The sequence below is a fragment of the Mytilus trossulus genome, chromosome 7 (genome assembly GCF_036588685.1).
Source record: "Mytilus trossulus isolate FHL-02 chromosome 7, PNRI_Mtr1.1.1.hap1, whole genome shotgun sequence".
NCBI lineage: Eukaryota > Metazoa > Mollusca > Bivalvia > Mytilida > Mytilidae > Mytilus > Mytilus trossulus.
Window position 1 is genome coordinate 65,305,914 of NC_086379.1, and position 23,230 is coordinate 65,329,143.

At 32.0% G+C, this 23,230-nt stretch overlaps 1 protein-coding gene across 1 annotated transcript; it reads left to right on the forward strand.

Annotated features, from left to right (window-relative positions):
• The first annotated feature begins 215 nt into the window (after positions 1–215).
• Positions 216–20,376, forward strand: LOC134726596 (uncharacterized). The gene is made up of 16 exons (XM_063591007.1): positions 216–245; positions 1,613–1,906; positions 2,168–2,302; positions 2,694–2,885; positions 3,321–3,463; positions 5,353–5,530; positions 8,298–8,442; positions 9,219–9,383; positions 12,152–12,245; positions 12,771–12,965; positions 13,390–13,440; positions 14,263–14,532; positions 14,833–14,893; positions 15,151–15,297; positions 17,396–17,473; positions 20,072–20,376. The coding sequence occupies exons 1-16, from the start codon at positions 221–223 to the stop codon at positions 20,374–20,376; spliced, it is 2,478 nt and encodes an 825-aa protein (XP_063447077.1). The 5' UTR covers positions 216–220.
• Positions 20,377–23,230: the final 2,854 nt, after the last annotated feature.

Sequence of the window (23,230 nt, forward strand, 5' to 3'; positions counted from 1 at the left end):
TGTCTTAATAATAAATTAATGTGATATACAATTTTTTTTTTTTTTTTAAACAATACATTTTTCTTTCGAACTAATGATTGACACTTTGATTTGTTCAATATAGTGTGCATTGTTCCACGTCGTAGCTTATTTGTTTTGTTAATGCTTTAAAAAATCACAAGTATTGAAAGACAATGAAGTAGCATTGCTCTGATAAACAAATGAACTCCAATACATAAGAATGGGAAATTCGTTAAAACCTAAAGGTAAAATAAATATTTCACTTGTTTTCACGTGTATCATTATTTATTTATTTTTTTACATTACAATGTGCATATGGGTAAAATGGATAAAAATATTTATTCAGAAGACAGTAAAACCCTTGTCCTAATTGGGCTGTGTGGTGTAATAGTATATAGGTTTATTGCATGAATATTGGGGAATATTGTCCCGAGTAGAATCTTATATTGCACGAGCTTGCGAGTGCAATATGTTGTCTACAAGGGACAATATTCCCCAATATTCATGCAATAACCCTTTTATTGTATAGCAATATAATATTTGAAAGTAAAAATGGGTTTAAACTAAGATTTAAACATTGATGACGTCATGAATTTTGAAGATTTATTGCACTAGTGCAATATTATAGGGTTGCTATACAATAAAAGGGTTATTGCATGAATATTCGGAAATATTGTCCCTCGTAGAACATATATTGCTCTCGCAAGCTCGTGCAATATAAGATTCTACTCGGGTCAATATTCCCCAATATTCATGCAATAACCCTTTTATTGTATAGCAATATTATATTTAAAAGTAAAAATTGGTTTAAACTAAGATTTTGTCGTTGATGACGTCATGATTTTTGAAGATTTATTGCACGCTAACTTTTGGTTACTTTCTGTGGGAAATATTATATTGCTATACAATAATAGAATTTATTGCACGCTAACTTTGGTTACTTTCTGTGGGAAATATTATATTGCTATACAATAATACGTACTATTACACCACACAGCCCAATTAGGACAAGGGTTTTACTGTCTTCGGAATAAATATTTTTATCCATTTTACCCATATGCACAAGCTCGTGCAATATAAGATTCTACTCGGGACAATATTCCCCAATATTTATGCAATAACCCTATAGTATCATACACTCCACAGAAGACGACGTTACATTATATTCCTCGTGTGCAGAGAAAACAACAATCGCTACATGTTAAGACCCCTTGCAACAACTCTTTGAGTAGTCCTTACGTGGCCTGTTGCAAGGCAAAAATTGTGTCCTTATCTAATATATAAATTTATTGTTTCAGTGGCTGTCCATATTTCCAAGACCTTTAATCGGAACGGCCTCTATTTCAGGACCTTTATATCATATTTATAAATTTGTTTCCGTCAGCATGCATAAATTATTTGTCACTGGACGTTATGTAAACATTATTCAATCAATTATCAAAATAATTACATTTTATTGTTTTATTCAATATAGTATCTTGTGGCCCCAGATCAAAAAAATATACGAAATCCCGTTACTATTTACATTTTCAACTTTTTATATTTTCGTTATCGTACAGTTGTACTGTTAAAGATTCTATCTATCTTTTATTATTTTTCTTTGGACAAAAAGCAACTTACACAGTTGACTATTCTTCCGTTCCTCTGTCTACGGAAACAGATTCGGATGACGATGTTCTGTATGCAAGTAATTCAAACGATGGGAACGTCAGTATCAAACGTGTGTCATACAATCAACACAAGAGTCCGTACTGCAGCAGACGAACTCGAATTGTTATACCTTATTTTGTGATTGTGGTCATTGTCATTGTGGTCGGAGTACTCGGGACACAGGAGTTTAATAAAACATCATCAGCACAATTAGTCAAGGGAAATAATTCATGGAAAAGGAATTTGGATGTCACAAGTAAGTTACACAAAACGATAGAAGATTAAATTAAGCAAGATAAAACAATGTATTTTTTCATAAAAAAAAACTCAATGGAAGGGGCTTCAAGTTTTAAAATGCGTTTGTCAGTTAACTGAAAAGGCAATTTGATTATTGCCAAAATGTATTCGGGATGGTTTAAACTGATACAGTATTGGAATAAGTAATGTTTATACATTTATTATTTAGATTGGTAGAGAAAATATATTTGTACTTGATGATGTACCATTTATATCCTAGTGGGAGATGCTGATGCAGCCATCCGTTTAGTTGATGTCGATGGTGATGGTCTAGAGGATGTTATTATAGCTACAGGTCCAGACTCAAAACTGACTCCTCCAGATAACAAGTACGACACAGAGTGTACAAAAATGGGTGCGTATTGCTATGACTGAATTTGTTTATTCTATATTGGTTTGAGGTAGAAAGGGAGGTCTGCGATCTCACAAAAAAGTTGAAACCGCGCCACATTATTGCAACTGTCCCAAGTCAAGAATCTCTAGCGTTTGGTATGCCCCATTTATGGATATTATGTTTTCTGGTCTGTGAGAAAAAAAGTACTATATAAGCCAAGATGTAATAGATTCTGTTAATCATAACATTATGATTCGGTTTCCTTCTATAGTATTATTTTATGTGGAAAATATACTATATCAAAATGGAGCTTTTTTATGGTAAAATATTGATACAAGCATATTTTGGTAAAATATTTACGGTTAGTTTTGATTTAAGAAGCTTTAAAAATACTTTTTAACTTTTTTTGTAGGTTTACAATCACCATGTTATGGGAATATCTACGCACTACGGGGCACTGATGGTACACTGTTATGGAATGTGAAAACGACGACGATAGCTTTATTCTTAAACTGCGTTGATTTTGATGTCAACCTTGATGGACACCTAGACTGCGTTGCTAGTGGTCGCTTTGGTTTGCTCGTTGCAATCAGCTTAAAAAATGGTATTATTTCATTAAATATTTGTCATTTTCATCGGCCTACATTGTATTAAATGGCTTGAAATCTCATATGAACACGTTATGGCGGCAATTCAAATTAAAATAACTGTTATAAAAAATGTTATATCAATCCATAGTCATTATTGTAACCAATGCCATAACTGTTCTTCACTTTGATTTTTTTTATTTAAAGAAACATTACAACTGCCACAGAAAGTTAAATTCGTTGTGATTCCTGAAATTCTATTTTCCTCAGTGGGAAAGGAATTATATTTCTGTTCTCCACCTTTTTTCCGGTTAAAGGCTGGTTTGTAGTTAAGCTTTTCATCACGAATTTGCCTGGGATATCATTGAATGAGCAAAAAAATCTGTTTAAAAATTTGTTAACGCCAAGCCTTTGGAACTTAATTTTTACTTATATATAACCTTCTCATTCAGGGTCAGTACTTTGGGCAGCCGACAGGAAGATCATTAACACACAATGGAATGTTTACTATGTCGCAAAGATACAAGACATTGACGATGATGGCGTACCGGAAATGGTCGTTGCAAATGGTGGGGATACTACTCTGAGACCTCAGGTATACCATACGATATCTGAAGATTCATATAAATTCTGTCATTTTAATTTGAATCATAACTGATGTTTCAAGTCTGAGCTTTTTTTGTAAAGAGTTTTCAATTTTTGATCTCGAATGATTATAGCGCTAGCATTACGTCTCTTTTCGTGCCACCAAAATTGAACTTACCAGAATGACATTAATATTTCAGATCATTGTTATAATTATCTATTTCAACATATCTGCCTGAAGGTGATGTATTATATTTTTACGATTATAATTCGCGATTTCGTGTCGAAATCCGATGGGTTTACATTGATTTGGAGATTCAACTGGCTTAAGGCATCGAATAAATCAATTGGTTTTATTCGAAATCCAATGGCCTTTATAAACATTAAAGATGTATCCTGGCATCACTAGATTTGACATGCAAATTGCGCAATTATTTATAATTTGTCTAGATACAAAAACCTTTTGACCTTAAAAAATTGAGCAAAAAAATACTACCCCCTTTTCTGAAGTCATGGTGGAAGATTAGAAAAGAGGGATATAATCTTTAAGCTAGTCTGTTGCTGTGCGATGAAATGCACTGTTTATAGTTTTTAATTTATTTATTTTCGAGAAAATTCTTTCAGTTTGATTTGATGACAAACACATATAACATACTGTTAAATAGCAGAAGACTTTTTCTATACAAAGTTTTCAAAACCTTGAACTAGTTTTTAATGATTATAGACTCATAAAATAATGGCACCTTTTTTTCCGTTATTTTTCGTTACTTCGACATTCGAAGTGAAATTTTTTTAAACAGCTTTGCTGTTGTTTTTCTATGGTCGGGTTGTTGTCTCTTTGACACATTCCCCATTTTCATTCTCAATTTTATTAGTGTACAAGTGCGTACGAGCATGATTGCGTCCTTAAGTTCATAACATAATTTACTAACCAAAGTTTTGATTGAGGCGTATATATATAAAGTAATCTGATCTTTGCCAAGCCGGCGGTTTATCAACTACCAAAGAGGTTATGTGGGATGTATAAATACGAAGCCACGTCCAGTCGGAAAGGGGACTTTAAATTATATTCCTCGCGATTGAAAAGTGCCTCGCTCTTTATACAACCGATTTCATTGAGTGTGTAGCAAAAGGTACTATCTTCGGTTAGCTTGATTGTTAGCTGAACCGTGAAGTCATTATAAGGTCATGTATACTACCCTCCTTTCGACGTAGCCTAGGCCAACAGACAGATAGATTGGTTAAACTGTTGAACTAGTCAACTCTAAAGTTTACCTGACCTATCAATGACTTCACGGTTCCGCTAACAAGCAAGCTAACCAAAGATAGTACCTTTGGCTTCACACTCAATGAAATCGGGTTAATTTGAGTCTCTATCAAACAAATCCTTAGTTTGTAGTGGCATTCTGTCGTTCAACCTGGTCTACCTTCTTATCTGTAAAACTTGTCTTTTATAATAATGTGTGTGTAAGCAACTATATATCTCCATTCGTCGCATCATACATGAATAATATCATGTCAATACAAATCATAGCCCACAAAAGGTCCGTTAGATGAAATAGTGGGTAAAGCCAAAATCAAAGGTACCGTATAAACAAAACAAACCATATCTTTGAAGGTCCATTTGCTTGAATGAGACGCAACCATAGATCGTGTACAATTAATTATTTATTGTCTGGAAATTTGCGTTCAAAGTAAACATTTAAAAATCCTACCAGAACCGATGATATATATTTCATAATCATTATCTGAGACTATAGTAAGTATAATAGCATATCTACTTTTTCCTCCGATTTGTGGGACTCCTTTTTTTTTAAATATTCATTCCAAATATTTTTTTGTTAATTACAATTCTGACGATTATTGACTCGTGTTTTGTTGAATTTCTTTATATTTAAGGACCATTCCAGAACCTCTGGTCGACTTGTGATGTTGTCTGGTATGACTGGGGAGATGATAGGTAGCCGTTACCTAAACATCCCTGACAATAAGGAAACTTATATGTCACCTATAGTATACAGAACTACAGACGGTTCTCGGTACATCTTGTTTGGTAGTGGCGGAGAAACTATATCGGGTAAAAACTTATAGGAATGATAATAAGTCAATAGATCATTTTCTATTTATTATTTTCATATTGCCGACTTGTGACTCCTGTAGTGTACATATCATTTCCGTTGCAATTTTTGGGGAAAATCAACCTTTTTCGATGATTTTGTCGTTTATAGAAATTATCATAAATTCTTTTTTTTACCTAAATTGGATCGATTTTTAGCTTGATTTTACCCCCTTTTAAGTTGCTCTTACTTGGTCGAGTGAAAAATGGCATAAAACAGATTAGGTTACTGGTAATTTGTCGGAAAAAAAGACGGCCATATGAAAAGGTAGTCTTTCACCTATGGGATTATGTTTTTACACGCTTTTTAAAACAAGTTTTTTTTCCATTTGCCAGTTGTTGACTGGTTCTTAAATAGCCCTATAACATATGACTTCGCATTCTTATTCAATTGTTAATGTTTTAATACTGATATTTTCAATTTTTTTTAATGCGCGCGGGTGCCAAATTGATAGCAGAAAAAAATATCAGAACAGTTAATAGAAATAGTAAAAAATGCCCCCGTGGTCATTTGCTATAGGACTAGTTCTTAACCGGACATACATTGACTGCTGTATATGCAATGATGACAATGATAGATCGGTGTTATGAAAATTACTACAGAAATGAATAATATATTAGCTCTAAAACAACTGCTTTATTGAAATGTTATATAAAATCTGAATAAAAGAAGGTATTATGTATACCGTTTTCGGCAAAACAGTGGTGAATTTAAAAGGGGTATGGGTTGTATACGCACCCCATCATTCATTGGTGGGGGAAAGAAATCCCTTTTTAAACATAAAATAGTATGGAAAAAAACGGTATTTCGCTTGGCAGTATAGACACCCTTGCGTCATTAGGACAGCATACCAACAACGAAAATTGCCATATGACAGCACGTGGACTTACTACATGGTCTTTTATATTAAATATTAAATAAATTTTGTGTATTAACTGTCTTCTGATTGGTTAAAATTATTAGTTTTATTTTCAATGTTGTCAATTTTTATGGTGACACGCCCACTCTGACGTTGTGTATTCATACGCCAACATGTGTGTACGTTGTTATTGTCAAGGTAAATAATATAAAAAGTTCTTTGAGCCGTATTTTTGATAGAAATTTATTTATAATGAATGGCAATAATTTGTTTTGATTTTATTGAACCATAAAACGAATTTTTGACTCTTCGCGGATTATTCAATGTGAAGAGTAAAAAATTCGTTTTATGGTTCAATAAATTCAAAATAAATGATAGCCATTTATTAAAAAAGACAGATTGTTAACCTCTTTTTAGTATAGTTTTTGTTGCGCCAGGTCAAACATTCAATACCTTCTAGAGAAATAAATAGTAACTGAAATAATCTAAACGCATGACTCCAAAAACACACACCTGTTTGAAATGATAATTTGTACACATACAGCTTTGTTTGTCATAAATAAGTACTTAAATAAACCTTTACATAGGTCTAATGACCAAAAAATACTAGTGTACGAATTGAAACAAAAAGATCTGGCAGTCTACCACATGTAGAGCCGTTCTAGAGCGTCAGAAATGTGTTACGAAGAATAACCCCAACTTCCCAATTTTTTTAGAAACTTTAGAAGTCGAATGTTAACTTTTTATACCCAGGGCCTAAACGAGAGGCCAATTTAAACAGATCTCAACCGTGCGACAAGGCAGCGGGAGTTCCATATAATGCGGAATGTGTTCTAAAGAGGGACACCAAACCAAACAGATCCGCCGAAATTAACAGCGATCGATGTTCAGATGTGTCACCAGGACACACGCTCCACAAATCATGTCTACATAAGTTGTATATAAATACTACAATTTTACTGCAATTTAGATTAGAGGTATTGAATAATTCATTTCTTTGCAAAATTCTAGTTTAAAATTATTTTTTTGTTCAATTTGAATAGACCAATAAACTTAGTTGATATTAATTATGCTACTATTACAATAAATGTAAGAATCAACGAATAATATTGATTAAATCGGTAAATTAATAAAACTTGCAGAGTTACTTCCCTGTTTAACAGTTCAAGTAATTGTTTACGCTTGGTATTATAAAATACAGTTTAATTTTCAACAAGAAAAAGATTTTATATAACTCCTTATTTAATCGAGAAGTAAAAACGACATTGATTCTACTTTTTCTTACGTATCGGTTGAACAAATATAATTATATTGCATTGTAATTTGTATAGGTCGATTGAACTTAGTCTATTTTTAGTTGGGATTTTCCCGTTGAACGGGAGATAATCCAATTTGGACAATGGTGAATGACTTAGAAAATTATTTATCAATTTGACACTGGTTGGTTGATTATATATAATAGTCCATGTCAGCTGTCACTATTGGCTAACAGAATATATTAGTTCTAAAGTTTTACTTACCATAAAACCATTCTCATATGCAGAGTCTAATGTCCATGTCATTTCAACAGAAAACAGGCAATAATTAACAATTGTATTCTATAGACATGACAACCATACACGATAGCACAGGAACTTGTCTCAGAGTTTTTTTTTCGTATATTCGTTATATTAAGGTATATAAGAATTTTATTCTGAGACAAGTGCCTGTGCACGATAGCTTGTTTAGAAATTCATTATTTTCATTTAAAAAAAGTCAAGTTTGTGCGAAAAAGTCCAAGAAAATAATTTTAAAAAAAACATTTAAAAAAAAACAACAGAAAATCTATCTGCTTTTCTTTGAAATTATTGACACTATATTTTCGACAGGTGACTTGATGATGATTTCGTTACCAGATTTCTATACTTACATCACAAATGGTTCAAATCCTGTTGAATTTGAAGGGAATCACAACCAATGGATACAATATAAAGGCATGAAGAATAAGGACACCGGCATTTTTACTCTGCATCGGTAATATATGATATACACGGTAGTAAAATGTTTGAGAGTAGTATCCGACCGTGCAAGGGCTGTATAGCCAGTCCAGGTCGTTAAAAACTTCCATTTGTTGTAGAGTAGTGTCGGATAACATGCTAGCATACTGTTTTGTCTCCAGATGTTTAATCGTCGGTAGTTCCTTGTATCATTCAGAGACCTGAAGTCTTGAGGATTTATATAACATCTGATTCGAAAATTGGCCTTAAATATGACCTTATTATCATGTACTGCCTATATTGTATATATATCATTGCTGATTTTTTTTTACTAAAAATGTACCATTAACAATAACGCACTTTATGCTACAAATCAACAACATAGATAGATTTTTATATATATTTACAGCTTGTGCTTCTTTCTTTTTTTCTACGGCAAAACGAGAAAAGGTAAATGAATTTTGCACGTTAAAGACGCATGGTTATCCAATGAATGATATCATACTTAGCCCAGTGTAGTGTTACATGTATGTTCTTTGTCAAAAGTTAATATCCTACCGTAATGCAATTGCTGCAAGCTTTGTAATATACTGATACATATTTTCCAAACAATTCAGAAGTATCAAAGCAGGCCATTATTGTACAGGCACGTGTCTCAGAATGTTTTTACTATTTACCTTCATATAACACATTAAGGTATATAGGATTTTTTTTCTGAGACAAGTGCCTGTGCATTATCGTTCCAAACAATATTATAAATCAATTGATTGGTTGATACTTTTTGTTGTGTTTTATCATAAATATTTATTTCAGCGGGAATACTAAAGGAGTTATTGTTCCACCTGTAGTGGCAGATATTAATAATGATGGTTTTCACGATATCCTAATGACAGCCTTTCAAGGTCAAATGATTTTATACAGTGGTAAAGACTTGTCGGTTCTGTGGAGGAGAGAGTTTCCAAATATGGAAACATACACGTAATTCATTTATATATTTTAGACTTTTCCTTTAAGCTGAAAAAGGGTATGGACAGGTTCTGTAGAATAGAGAACTACAGAAAATGGACAAATAAAGAATAGAAAGAGTAGATTAAGAAGAAAGGAATAAGAAATAGCGGAGTGCTGAAATATGATAAAATAGAGAATAATGGACAAAAAGTCAGGAAAAGAGAAAAATTATCGCTTATATCATGGTATTAACCATATTAATTTATTACTAGAAACGCAGTTTAAATATTTATAACGTCATGTAAGCATGGTCATGTTTTTCTCTGGCTGTTTATGACGTCTTTACACTAAATCCATTGGATGTTGGATGTGTACGGATTGATTGTTTAGTCTTAGATGCATGATTTTTTTATTAGTTGTTATTGTCTTTGAACTAGCTGTCAGATAATTGCGAGTACTCTCAGATATGTTCATTGTGTCTTTTTGTGTCGGGATGTATAAGTACCCGGCCACGTCCACTTGTATGTTTGTCCATCTGATTAGTTAAGCCTTTTTCAACTGATTTTTATAGTTCGTTCTTATGTTGTACTGTTATACCACTGTCACAGGTTAGGGGAGGGTTGGGATCCCGCTAACATGTTTAACCCCGTCACATTATTTATGTATGTGCCTGTCCCAAGTCAGGAGCCTGTAATTCAATGGTTGTCGTTTGTTAATGTGTTGCATATTATATTTTTCTTTCATTTTTTTACATAAATAATGCCGTTAGTTTTCTCGTTTGAATTGTTTTACATTGTCTTATCGGAGCTTTTTATAGCTGACTATGCGGCATGGGCTTTGCTCATTGTTGAAGGCCGTATAGTTGTTAATGTCTGAGTCATTTTGGTCTTTTGTGGATAGTTGTCTCATTGGCAATCATACAACATCTTCTTTTTAGCTCACCTGGCCTAAAAGGCCAAATGAGCTTTTCTCATCACTTGTCGTCCGGCGTCCGGCGTCCGTCGTCCGGTGTCGTTAACTTTTACAAAAATCTTCTCCTCTAAAACTACTGGGCCAAATTAAATCAAACTTGGCCACAATCATCATAAACTAGTTTGTAAAACCAACCAAGATGGCCGCCATGGCTAAAAATAGAACATAGGGGTAAAAATGCAGTTTTTGGCTTATAACTCAAAAACCAAAGCATTTAGAGCAAATCTGACATGGGGTTAAATTGTTTATCAGGTCAAGATCTATCTGCTCTGAAATTTTCAGATGAATCAGACAACCCATTGTTGGGTTGCTGCCCTGATGGAGATAAACTTTAAACAGCAATTATGTTCAGCAAAGTAAGATTTACAAATAAGTTAACATGACTAAAATGGTCAGTTGATCCCTTTAGGAGTTATTGCCCTTTATAGTCAATTTTTTTAACCTTTTTCGTAAATCTCCATGATCTTTTACAAAAATCTTCTCCTCTGAAACAACCGGGCCAAATTAATCCAAACTTAACCACAATCATCATTGATGTATCTAGTTTAAAAATTGTGTTTTTTGACCCGGCCAACCAACCAAGATGGCCGCCACGGCTAAAAATAGAACATGGAGGTTAAATGCAGTTTTTGGTTATTACTCAAAAACCAAAGCATTTAGAGCAAATCTGACATGGAGGTAAAATTGTTTATCTGGTCAAGATCTATCTGCCCTGAAATTTTAAGATGAATGGGACAACCTGTTGTTGGGTTGCTGCCCCTGAATTGGTAATTTTAAGGAAATTTTGCTGTTTTTGGATATTATCTTGAATATTATTATGGATAGAGATAAACTGTAAACAGCAAAAATGATCAGCAAAGTAAGATTTACAAATAAGTCAACAGAACTAAAATGGTCAGTTGATCCCTTTAGAAGTTATTGCCCTTTATAGTCAATTCTTAACCATTTTTCGTAAATCTTAGGTAACTTTTACAAAAATCTTCTCCTCTGAAACTACTGGGTCCAATTTTACCAAACATAGCCAGAATCATTATTAGGCTTTCTTGTTTAAAAATTGTGTTTTGTGAGCGGGCAAACCAACCAAGATGGCCGCTACGGCTAAAAATAGAACATAGGGGTAAAATGCAGTTTTTGGCTTATAACTCAAAAACCAAAGCATTTAGAGCAAATCTGACAAGAGGTAAAATTGTTAATCTGGAAAAGATCTATCTGCCCTGAAATTTTAAGATGAATCGGACAACTCATTGTTAGGTTGCTGCCCCTAAATTGGTAATTTTAAGGAATTTTTGCTGTTTTGGGTTATTGTCTTGAATATTATTATAAATAGAGATAAACTGTTAACAGCAATAATGTACAGCAATTGAAGACTCAAAAATAAGTAAAAATGACCAAAATGGTCAATTGACCCCCTAAGAAGTTATTGTCCTTTATAATCAGTTTTTAACAATTTTCATAAAATTTGTAAATTTTTACTAACATTTTCCACTGAAACTACACGGACAAGTTCATTATAGATAGAGATAATTGTAGGCAGCAAGAATGTTCAGTAAAGTAAGATGTACAAACACATCACAATCACCTAAACACAATTTTGTCATGAACTGTCTGCTTCCTTTGTTTAAGTCACATATACCAAGGTGAGCGACACAGGCTCTTTAGAGCCTCTAGTTTATATTATATGGCTATTTTATTCTAATTTATTCATAGGAAGGCGTCACAGCAAATTACATAGCAGTACAAACGTCCTTACTATTTAGACTAACTGAAACAGTATTCTTCAAACAAAGAATATTTTGATTTATTAACAGTGATTTCCTTTAATATAGATCCCCAGCACCAGGTTATTTTAACAACGATGGTATTCTGGATTTTATGATCCATTGGAGTATTGGAGAATGGCCGCAATATAGCGTAACAAAGGTACAAACTTATTTCAAGTTATTAAAAGTACTAATTCAACTAATTTTAAAAATTTTAAAAAGCAACAACATTGAACTGTTTAAACGAAAACAGTTTGGATGAACTTTATTTCAATCTAAATTCACAACTATGCAACAAATAATCTCTATTGAATTTATACACATGTATCATCTATTTATTTTAAAACAAAATATTTTAAAATGAATTTTCATCTCTTTAATGTGTAACAGGGGAACTGTTTCCCAAATCCCACTTTTATAACAAAGAGAATGAAAACGGGAAATATACAAAAAGACAACCCTACAGCCCAAGGCAATCAATGGGTCTTCATCGCAGCAAAAAAAAATCATGCACCTGGAGGCAAGACTTCATCTGGCTCCTAAAATTGATGATTACTATATATAGTTCAGCAAATTAGATGTCACACTAAACTCCGAAACAAGAATAATTTTATAATAATTTTTTGTTTAACAATAGAATACATGCAGTATTATTATATTAAAATAATGATTTATTATTTATCAGATATACATATTGAATGGCAAGGATGGTTCAACATTATGGACACTGAATGGAAACCAGTTTGTGATGTCTTCAGACCTCAGTATCAGAACGTCAGAACCTCACCGAGACTTGTTTCTTTTTAATACACTAGGTAGAGGTAGTCCAATTAGACTAGATAAGCATCACAACATACAGGGTATTACAAGGCTTGATAAAGTAAGTTGGTTCATACAAAATATACAGTATATCGAAAAGCTTGATACAATAAGTTGATTCATACAAAACTTATACTTACATGATTAGAAGCATATCTTTCTAAAATTCTCTATTGATGAAATTAGAAATTATCAAGAAACAAAGTTCAACACCATCAAGCATCACCTTATATGTTTTTTTCATATTTGGCTTTCAAATTTCTGGGTTTGAGTCAGTTCCTAATGAAGATTATTCCAGAAATTTTTATTTTTGTCTTATAATTGTGTATGTGCAGTATTGCCCAAATGAACCGTGGCTAGTATAGCTATTTTCCAATCCGATTGCATGCTTGTATTGTTAAAAGGGTTTGCATAATCTTCTCCTGATGCCAAATTTGATTTTATTATGATATTTATTGTATTCATTAATGATTTTTTCTTTTCAGAAACCACCATCATATTTTACAGCAGCAAACGACTTTATGGAACAATGCGTAGTATGTTGAATAAAGTTCTGCAGAATTTAGAACAAGACTTGCATTTTCTCTGTTTGCCCTTATGTTTTAGGAACAAATGAATGCAAATGTAACATTTTCGTAAATAGATAAAGACACCAGTATTTTAGCGATGTTCAATTCTCGTAAAATACCTTTATCATTCAATGCAAACAAATAATATCTATGGGATAACATACTACGTGTGTATTTCAATCAACCAGAGAAATGTGACAATTATTTGAAAATATTTCAGTTCTAAATCCTTTAGAGTCTATAGAAGTTTTGGATGAATTTTAAAAAAAAAGAAGTAAAATCACAAAAATACTGATTTCCGAGGAAAATTCAAAACGGAAAGTCCCTAATCAAATTAAAAAAAAAAAGAAAATCGTACGTAGATTTGTCATCAATTCTCTAGTCATTGAAAACAACATTAAGAATTTGATTTGAGTCAACATAAACTCCGTAACTATAAAAAAAAAATTACGCACATACCTATTCAAAATCATCTTTCTTTTTAAACTTATTTTGATTGGTTTAAAAAAGATATAATCTTTAAGAGTTATAAATGCATATGGTTTGTACAAGTATTTTATAACCATATTTCATGTGAATTTCTATATATTCATTTTTTTTTTATAAAATTGAGAATAGCAATGGGGAATGTATCAAAGAGACCATAGAAAAAAAACAGCAGAAGGTCACCAACAGGTCTTCAATGCACCCGGAGGCGTCCTTCAGCTAGCCCCTAAACAGATATATACTAGTTCAGTGAAAATGAACGCCTAACACCTTCACAACATCAAATTGCGTCGATTATTTCAGATTGGAGCGCACGGAGGTCATTTACGTACAGCGACTTTGCATAAGACAGATCTTTCGAATGATAATGATAAGAAACTTCCCTATGACTCAAACCAACAAAATCAGAGACAACAGGGAACAGATAACAGTAATCCAGATAATCATGGAATGCACATTGGTGGAAATAATACAGACTTCAATACAGCTCATTCCGATTTTATGCAACATCTCAGTAACTCAATAACGAACAAACCTCAAAATTACCTTGGAGACACGAAACAAACTAAAAAGGTACACATTTTTAGATAGAAGATTATTGTAGAAAACGATAGTCTGTATAATATAATATCTATTTTTTTATTACAATTATGCGAAATGATGTTTAGTAATTCACAAATGATGAAAATCCAAATATTTTATAACTATACATTAATAAATTTTTCCATGTCTCGTCCCTGATTGATAGACAACTTAAACATTTGTCCTTACATCAATATTGATTATAATGAATGTAGATTGTTTGTTGTTTCATTTAAAAAAAAAAGTATCCCTAATGTTTTACCTATATGCATAACTTCTTTTCATTTGCAGATAAGAAAACGCAAAACAATGCCACTGTCAACGTCGAAAAACATTTCATGTGAATATGACGGTAATTAACGTATAATTATCAAGGTTTCATTTAGTGCAGCTTTTTTTAAATTTCCTATGCATCTATATTGTTTAAGGTTCAAGTTAGAGACACAAACTCATGTAAATATCCCAAGCAAGACTGCAAACTGAGGGAAAAAAATAAATAAGTTGGAAGAAGCAAACACATTTATAAATTAAATTCTATTTGTATCATGCTCTACAAAAGAAATGTTCCTTATAATTCCTGTTAATCTTATTGAATATGTTGTTTTGAAGATGAAATTATGCAAGCAATGTATGATAATCGACATTTCATGTGTACGGACGAAGCTGAATTGCGAGCAGAGGTGTTTATACTTGATAGAACAACATTTAACAATCCAGTTCGACTTTTAAACCATGGACTGGAAGCATATATGTATAGTAAGTTATATATTGTTATGAGCTGAAACCGTTATTGTTAATTTATTTAAATCAATTATACATATTCTGTACTAAGGAAAATTGTTTATTTCAACCTACCCGAAGACAGTTGAAAGTATCAACTACCAAAATCGTTCAGTTAGAAGTAAAATTTACACTAGGACAGTGTTATCAAAAGAGATAGAAGATAAGAAGGATCATTCGAGAAATATGAGTCAAATAAAAATGTAAAAGGGATGGCGAATACGAAGAACAACGAAAGGTTAAATAATCGTAACACAACTGTTAAAAAATACTTTAAAAAATTTAAACTATAAAACTGGTAGTAAACATAAAGGTGTCTATGAAGGGTAAATAGTTCTTGTTCAATATCAGGCACCCGTTGTGTTGCTTGGATAAGTCAATAAGTTGTTTTCGATAATGTCACAATTGAGAAAAAGTGGATGGGATTGTGGTTACTCATTTAAGTAAAACATTTCCGCTGTCATGTGTGACACAGATATTCCATCACCGTCAAATAAACCACGGTGACGTCCGTTCACCTTTCGAAGGGATTACACATCTTTTTTTTTTTTTTATTAAGATTATAACACAATGTTGACTGCTGTACCCCTAATTTTGACATTTTCACCCTTTATGTCTGTTTGTTTTGTTCACGCATCGTTTTCAATATAATGGAATTTGATGCGACTGTCATACAAGTGAGAGGTTTGGGCGCTTTACACCAGATTCAATCCACCATTTTCTAAATAAGAAAATGCCTATACCAAGTCAGGAATTTGACAGTTGTTATCCATTCGTTTGATGTGTGTACGTTTTTAAGTTTGCCATTTGATTTTGGACATTCCGTTTTGAATTTTCCTTGGAAGTAAGTATTTTTGTGATTTTACTTTGTTCCACTTGGAACCCTTGATGTAATATCTTACTTATAAGCTATAACCCTCTATCAAGAAAATAATTATAGAATACGAAAGCCCTCGATTTCTGAATCAATTGCGAGAATTTTATGCCATATAAAGTCACTGCTGGAATGATTTTAAATGTACAACCTGATTTTTAAGTCCAGTCAAACTAAGATTCGACCTCAAACTAATTGCAACAGAACATGTTTTAGTTCTAATCTATAGCATAATGTCCTTTATATACACAGAAAAAAGTCCCATAAAATATAACTTGAGAAAAACTCAGCATTTTAATTTCCTATGGAAATTAACATTGGAAAGCGAGCAAAATCTTGCAAAAATGAGTCCTTTTTGGTTAGGTTTTGGTAAATTTTCTTGAAATTATGTAAAGTAAGATACTTTGATGGGGTTACAAGTTTGTATTTGACTAAATTATACAATCTTCTGCTCATGAAATGTGCAAAACCGAAGTGTTATGGGTAGTTTTATTATTTTTCATGCATTTTTGCCCTCGATTTTGCAAATTTGAAGCTTTGTGACTATTTTGAAAAAAAATAGTGAAAATTTTGTATTGTTTATATCTGAATATTATTTTTTTCCGCAACTTACTTATCTAAAGAAACATTAAACAACAAAAAGAACAATACATGCTTAATTATTTTTATTAAATTTGAGATTCTTTACCTTGTAATGTTGAAACAAAAACTAAATGGTCATCTAATGAATTACGAAATCTAGATTATAGCTTGATAAAAGATATGAAAACACATTTAGCGTTGTTTGTTATACTCTAAAGACCGCTAAAAAATCAAGAATCAATAAATCTGATGAATAGAAACGGTATTTTTATTGATATTACTGCCTTTTTGGCAAGAGTTATCTCCCTTTTCAATGCAAATCTCCATAAGAATTTTAAATGGTGATTTTTTTAGTTTTCCTCAAGTTAGATTTTATGGGACTTTTATCTGTGTATATTTGGGGTAAAATGCTATAGATTAAAACTTAAAAATCTTCTGTTGCAATTACTTTCGGGTTAGGATCGAATTTAAGCTAGATTGACTGGACTATTTTACATAATACAAGTAAACATGTTTTACGATCACTACTAATAAGTAGTATATGATGTCAATTTTTTTTTAGATTTTTAACATTTGTGTTCAAAACATTTACTGAAATATGTAATGATTATGTTTAAGGTGTGCCAAATGAGGACGACGCGTCATTACCGTCCAAAGACATATGTACTATGTTAGTGTCCACAGTCCTTGCTACAGGTATGCTTTAAACGAGAATCTGCAGATTTTACTTTAAAAAATTAATACTTGTTATTATATGGAAGCTTATCTGTCACTTATATAAATTAATATAATATTAAAAATAATAAATGCTCTACAGCGTAATAGTAAAAAAATCGTTGGGCAAGGCATATCATATCGATTTCAGTGCGCATGACAAGTGTTTCTGGAATAACTTTAATCAGGTACTATGTAGATCAAAAGTTTGGATAACTTAGTAAATAGACTGTTTTTATTTAAGTTAGATCAAAAGAATCTGAACGAATAGCAACCGTTACGGCATGTTTGACAAACTTTATACTAGTAATTTTGACTACCATGATATTGGTTATGCACAAATGTCAGAACTTTAAAATATGTATAAATTCTGTGTCACGAACTGCTGTATCCCTTAATAAAGCGTTTCCATCATTAAGCTTTTAAAGGGTTTATTTAAAAAAAATAAAAAAATGATTTTTCTATCAAATTTAATCAGTGAATTCAAATTCATAATTTAAAAAACAAATATACGAACAATATTATTAACACGTACACTGCTAATTTGCAAAGGTACTACCGGTATTTCTGTACTTGAATTCTGTAGTACTGGAAATTTACTTTTGTTATTAAGTATTTTTTCTTTAATTTAAAATTATTGTAATATTTACAGTACTTGATTTGTACTTAAAGTATTGGTACAGAAATAATACTAACAATGATCACAGTATTCCATGTTTGAACATCCTAACTATAAGAAATGTGAAATAGACAAACTTTCAAAATGCTGAAAATGTAACGATGTAGCCAAAACTATATAGTACTTAAAATGTCAAGTACAAATCAAGTACTGTAAAATAAAGATACCTAAATGTTACAATAATGTTAAAGTAACAAAATAGTACTGAATATTAAAAGTAGATTTCCAGTAATACAGATTTTGTTCTGCAAAAATAGTATCTATGCAAAAGTAGCTGTGTATGAATAACAAAAGGTGACGTTAGAAGTGTCATATTGAACAGAACACAACTTTACAATAAACAATTACATAAATAACTAATACTTTTATTATGACGCTGAAATCTGACGATATTCGTAAATTTGAGATTGGCATGCTATCATTCGTAAAGGTAACTTGAGTTTTCCCTGATGAATAATGACAAATATATACAAATATATATACACATGGAAAAAAGTATTGCAACTTGAAATTGAAATTGAAATTAAAAAAACACTCTTTATTTTTTTGTAATATAATTTGTTAAAATAGAACTAGTTAAACATTATTTAAATATCACATGAGTTTGATCAATAATTATCGACTCCATAAGTACTTATCTGCACATGCAGCTACTGTACCCGTAAACAGCAAAACAGGTGTTTGTATCCTCATTGTTTTCAACTTTAAATAACCAAATTTATAAAGTTATGTGATTGACACCTTGTAATGGGTCCTCCACAACTCTTAACCGCAGCAAGATGGCAGATTATCAGCATGAGAGAAGCAGGAATGTCGCTGCGACAACCGCACGTATTGTTGGTCATCACCATTCCACTATTAGTCGTTTTGAGAATGCAAATCAGTCAATAAACGATTTTAAAGATTACTATGCCATCTGCTAGGGAAAATCAAGCATAATTAAGCTTGGTCAGAAAGAAACCCATTGCATACAATACAATCCTAAAAAGAGAATGGTGGGCATACAGGAGCCTTTTAACAAAAAATGTTCGAGATCGACTCATCGCTACTGATTATCGTGCGATAAGACCATTTCGGAGAACTTGCTTTCGAACAGACACACAGTTGTCTGTATCCAATGTATTGCAGAGCTTGCCAAAGTTAAAAATCAGCATCGTGGAGGAAGATCCATTGTTCCAATGGAACTCGGTTTATTTTCCTTGGCCCGATCGTAGCCCGAATTTGAACCATATCGAGCATATATGGGACACTATTGGGCGTAATGTGCGCGAAAGACTATTCTAGTCCAAACACGTGATGAAATAAACAATGCCCTTCATCAGAGATGGTTGCTGCTACCTTAGCAACAAATGAGTCTATTTATTGCAGGAATCAGAAGACGTTAAGTGGCGGTTAACCGTTTGTATGGAGGCTGCGCACAAAGTACTAATTCTTTGGCGTATAATGATCAACCATGATGTGAACAATCATCTTTTAAAAGAAAAAATTCGAAATGTCTGACATTGTAAAGTTCGACTACAGTAAAAGTTGTAAAATGCTGTTTTTTGTACAAAAAACACTTCATTTTGTTTTTAAAATTATAGTAAGATAAATATTTTTTTTTTCAAACACTTTTTGTTCGTTAAAATGCCAATGTAATCATAAACTATGTGTCAATATTATTTTACATATGTTTTATCATATTTCACCCAAAATAAAAGGCTGATTTTTCAAGTTTTAAAAAATCAAGGTGTTGCAATACTTTTTTCCATGTGTATATATTCTTCATGTATCATCCTGTTGACTTCCAGATTGTTTTAAATTGAGTCAATGAGGAAACTATAATTTCAAATGGCGTTCAAAAAAGACGGTTATCATGTTTTCTGTTTCCCTTTTTTAATTTAAGATTTTGTATATTTCAGCATCCATTGGGGATGTTGATGGTGATGGCGTCTTAGATTTGATCGCCAGGATTGACAAGTCTGGGGACAAATTTAATCTAAAGAAACGCATGTTTTCCACAATAAGTTCTAGCACTGTAGTAAAAATAAGTTTGCATAATTATTTAAGACAAATCAAAACAAGAGTTAATGTTGATGCAGCGCATACATTTAAGGAACAGCATTTAGAGAAAAACTTGATAGATGTAGATCTATTGCCATCAGGGCAGCAGACATGGACAAGCTATATGGGAAAAATGGGAAATGGATATTATGACATGACGTAACTGTGTAGACTAACGGGGAAAATAAACACCATATATAGATATAGGAAGATGTGATATGAGTGCCAATAAGACAACTTTCCATTCAAGTAACAATTAACCATACCTGTTGGGTTTTTGCGTTAGTATAAATTTGTATGTTGAAAATCGATTTTGAACTTTATCATGTAATTGGTGAAGACATAAATAAAAGATAAAACATATTTGCATAGGCTTCTTCGTAACATATTGAGTCAGAAATCCATTTTTGATAGACGAATGATACATTGTGAACGGATGTATTCAGTTGTCCCTTGTGATTGGATATAAATGGTATACACAGTCATATTACATACTCTGACTACAAGTCGATACTAATAAAAATACGCTTACATTATAGAACCCAATATTGTGCATGTTTCCTTGCAGTTTTAATAAAGGGATTAATTGAGGGGAAAATAACTTGTGGTCTCACTATCAACATGTCAAAAATTTACGTAGTTACCAAAGTTTTAAGTATATTTTTTATGAAAATATATATGCAGCTTAATACAAATAAGACAACTATGATCCGTTAATTCCAAAGAATGATGTTAACATGTAAACGTGGCGTAATTTAACATTGAAAAAAAACTTGAAAATATATATGCAGCTTAATACAAATAAGACAACTATGATCCGTTAATTCCAAAGAATGATGTTAACATGTAAACGTGGCGTAATTTAACATTGAAAAAAAACTTAAGTAAGTTATAAAAGTTCCCAGAATAACAAAATAAGAGAGAATCTAAAAGAGGAAACGGTCCGTTTTAACCTTTGTCATTGATTTAAAAAAAATATTGGTACACACGTTGACGCCATACAAGTATATATTTATAATGGTATGTATTACTTTGATAAGAAAAAGTATCACCAATTCTTTAATTAGAGGTTCTTTGACGCATCTATTTGTTTCATAATTGTGTTCCACAGTTATATGAATAGTATCAATACAGACATCAATACTGTAGCGTATGTGCTGTTGCACAAGAAACTGGCCATAGAACCTACAACGAAAAGATAAAATTGATATTTTAGTATCTTTTTTATTACTCGTATATGATTTATCCAATATAAAGCTGATTTTGAGTTCGAGTTAATGATAATGAGTAACATGTCATATTAAAATTAAACTTAGGTTAAGCGGCATCATAACCCCGTGAATAAAACCTTTGTTAGATTTTTTTTTTAAATAGCATACCTGTAATGGAAATGACGATGGCTAGATGCAAGTAGTAGAGCGGGAGTTATCCGCCCACAAAATCTGATGAATTCTATTTTTTTTGGCGGATCGTGAGGTTGAAGTCTTAGTTTTCTGTGTATGTTTTTTACCCATATCATTATAAAACCAGGATCACTCCACCATTTTCATCAACAGATAATGTTTGTACCGAGGCAGGAATATGACAGTTATTATCCATTTGCTTGATAGGTTTGAGCTTTTGATTTTGTCATTTGATTAAGGACTTTCTTTTTTGATTTTTCCTTGGAGTTCAGTATTTTAGTGATTTGACTTTTTGATATCTAGTTTTTGACTATTGCTGTCTGTCATTCGATCTTCTTCATAATATTCTAACTTTCAAATTTAACATTTTTGTTGAAGCAATGGCTTCTATCTTTTCTCCAGATTCATACAAATTGTATCAAAAAGCTCTCTGCTTTAATTTTTTTAACAATATTTTCCAAAAAAAAAAAGTACATTTTATGTGAAACTTATTTTGAGACAACAGTAGTCTATTGATGTTCAGATGTCATAATCCGTTAAAAGATTAAAATCAATATAAAAGCTAAAACAAAATTGAGGGACTTGTGTGCACATTCATTGCTGATCTTCGTTCATAAAACTTTATACGGTACCCAGAGTACAAAACTTGTGCTCGAAACACCAAATACAGTATTTCGATTGGTTTATTTTTGAGAGTAACATATTCTTAACTTATTACTGCAAGCCTATATTCTGAACCTGTTCCAAAGGTGAGATACATGTGTTTAATGCATGAAAGAATACGGATTTCGATTAACCTTTCGTTAGTTTTCATGTATTATATAGATAAGATCAGGGAACCCTAGTTGCTATAATCCCTTTGTAACAATCTTTTGCATTTCGTAACTAGTGGAAATAATTGTCAAAAGAGATTGATAACAGACCATAAAAAGAATCTTGATACACATAACCTGATATACTGATATAAAACCATGCATTAAATTTACTAGCTGAATTAAGCTTATTGTTCATCGCTATCTTAAATCTAAATGTTATGTCACGTAATATTGAGTAGACAAATACAATCTTACCCATATTTTGTTCTATTGATTTTGTTGTGGATGCTATCTGTGTAATAGTAGTTGTTGTGCGTTCTGTAGTAGATGAACGCGTGGTCTGCGATGTTGATTTTAAAGTCGAAGTAGTAGATGCTAACGTGAATTTTAATGTCGTTTCCAAAGTTATAGTTGCAGGTGAAAGTGTCGTCATTACTGTTGTTTGCTCTTCATCAGTGATCATGACTGTATTCATTGTACTTTCACACATTTTACAGCATGAATTCTGTACCCAGGAATCATTCAAGCAGCGGTCGGGGTATCGTTCTATGACTTCACTGCAGTTCCATGTCGCGTCAATATATACCGGAACCGGCGAGTCTCCAAATAAACAGCTTTCTAAAAATAAATATATAGATATAGTCTTGCGTAGCATGTAGTCATAAATGTAACTAGTATTTTTTTACTCCTTTGGTACAATGTATCTTTGTTTTTTAAATTAACGCTTTAACTTTGATCCTTTAATATTCCTTTCTGCCAGCAACGGAATTTCAGCTGTGTGCATTTTAGCTTAACTTTG

What these genes read in the sequence shown, in the direction of transcription:
- LOC134726596 (XM_063591007.1), top strand. Translation starts at nt 221, where the DNA reads ATGGGAAATTCGTTAAAACCTAAAG. An exon ending in ACTTTATGGAACAATGCGTA is followed by an intron (nt 13,441 to 14,262) that starts GTATGTTGAATA and finishes CGATTATTTCAG; the next exon opens with ATTGGAGCGCACGGAGGTCA. An exon ending in ACACGAAACAAACTAAAAAG is followed by an intron (nt 14,533 to 14,832) that starts GTACACATTTTT and finishes TTTCATTTGCAG; the next exon opens with ATAAGAAAACGCAAAACAAT.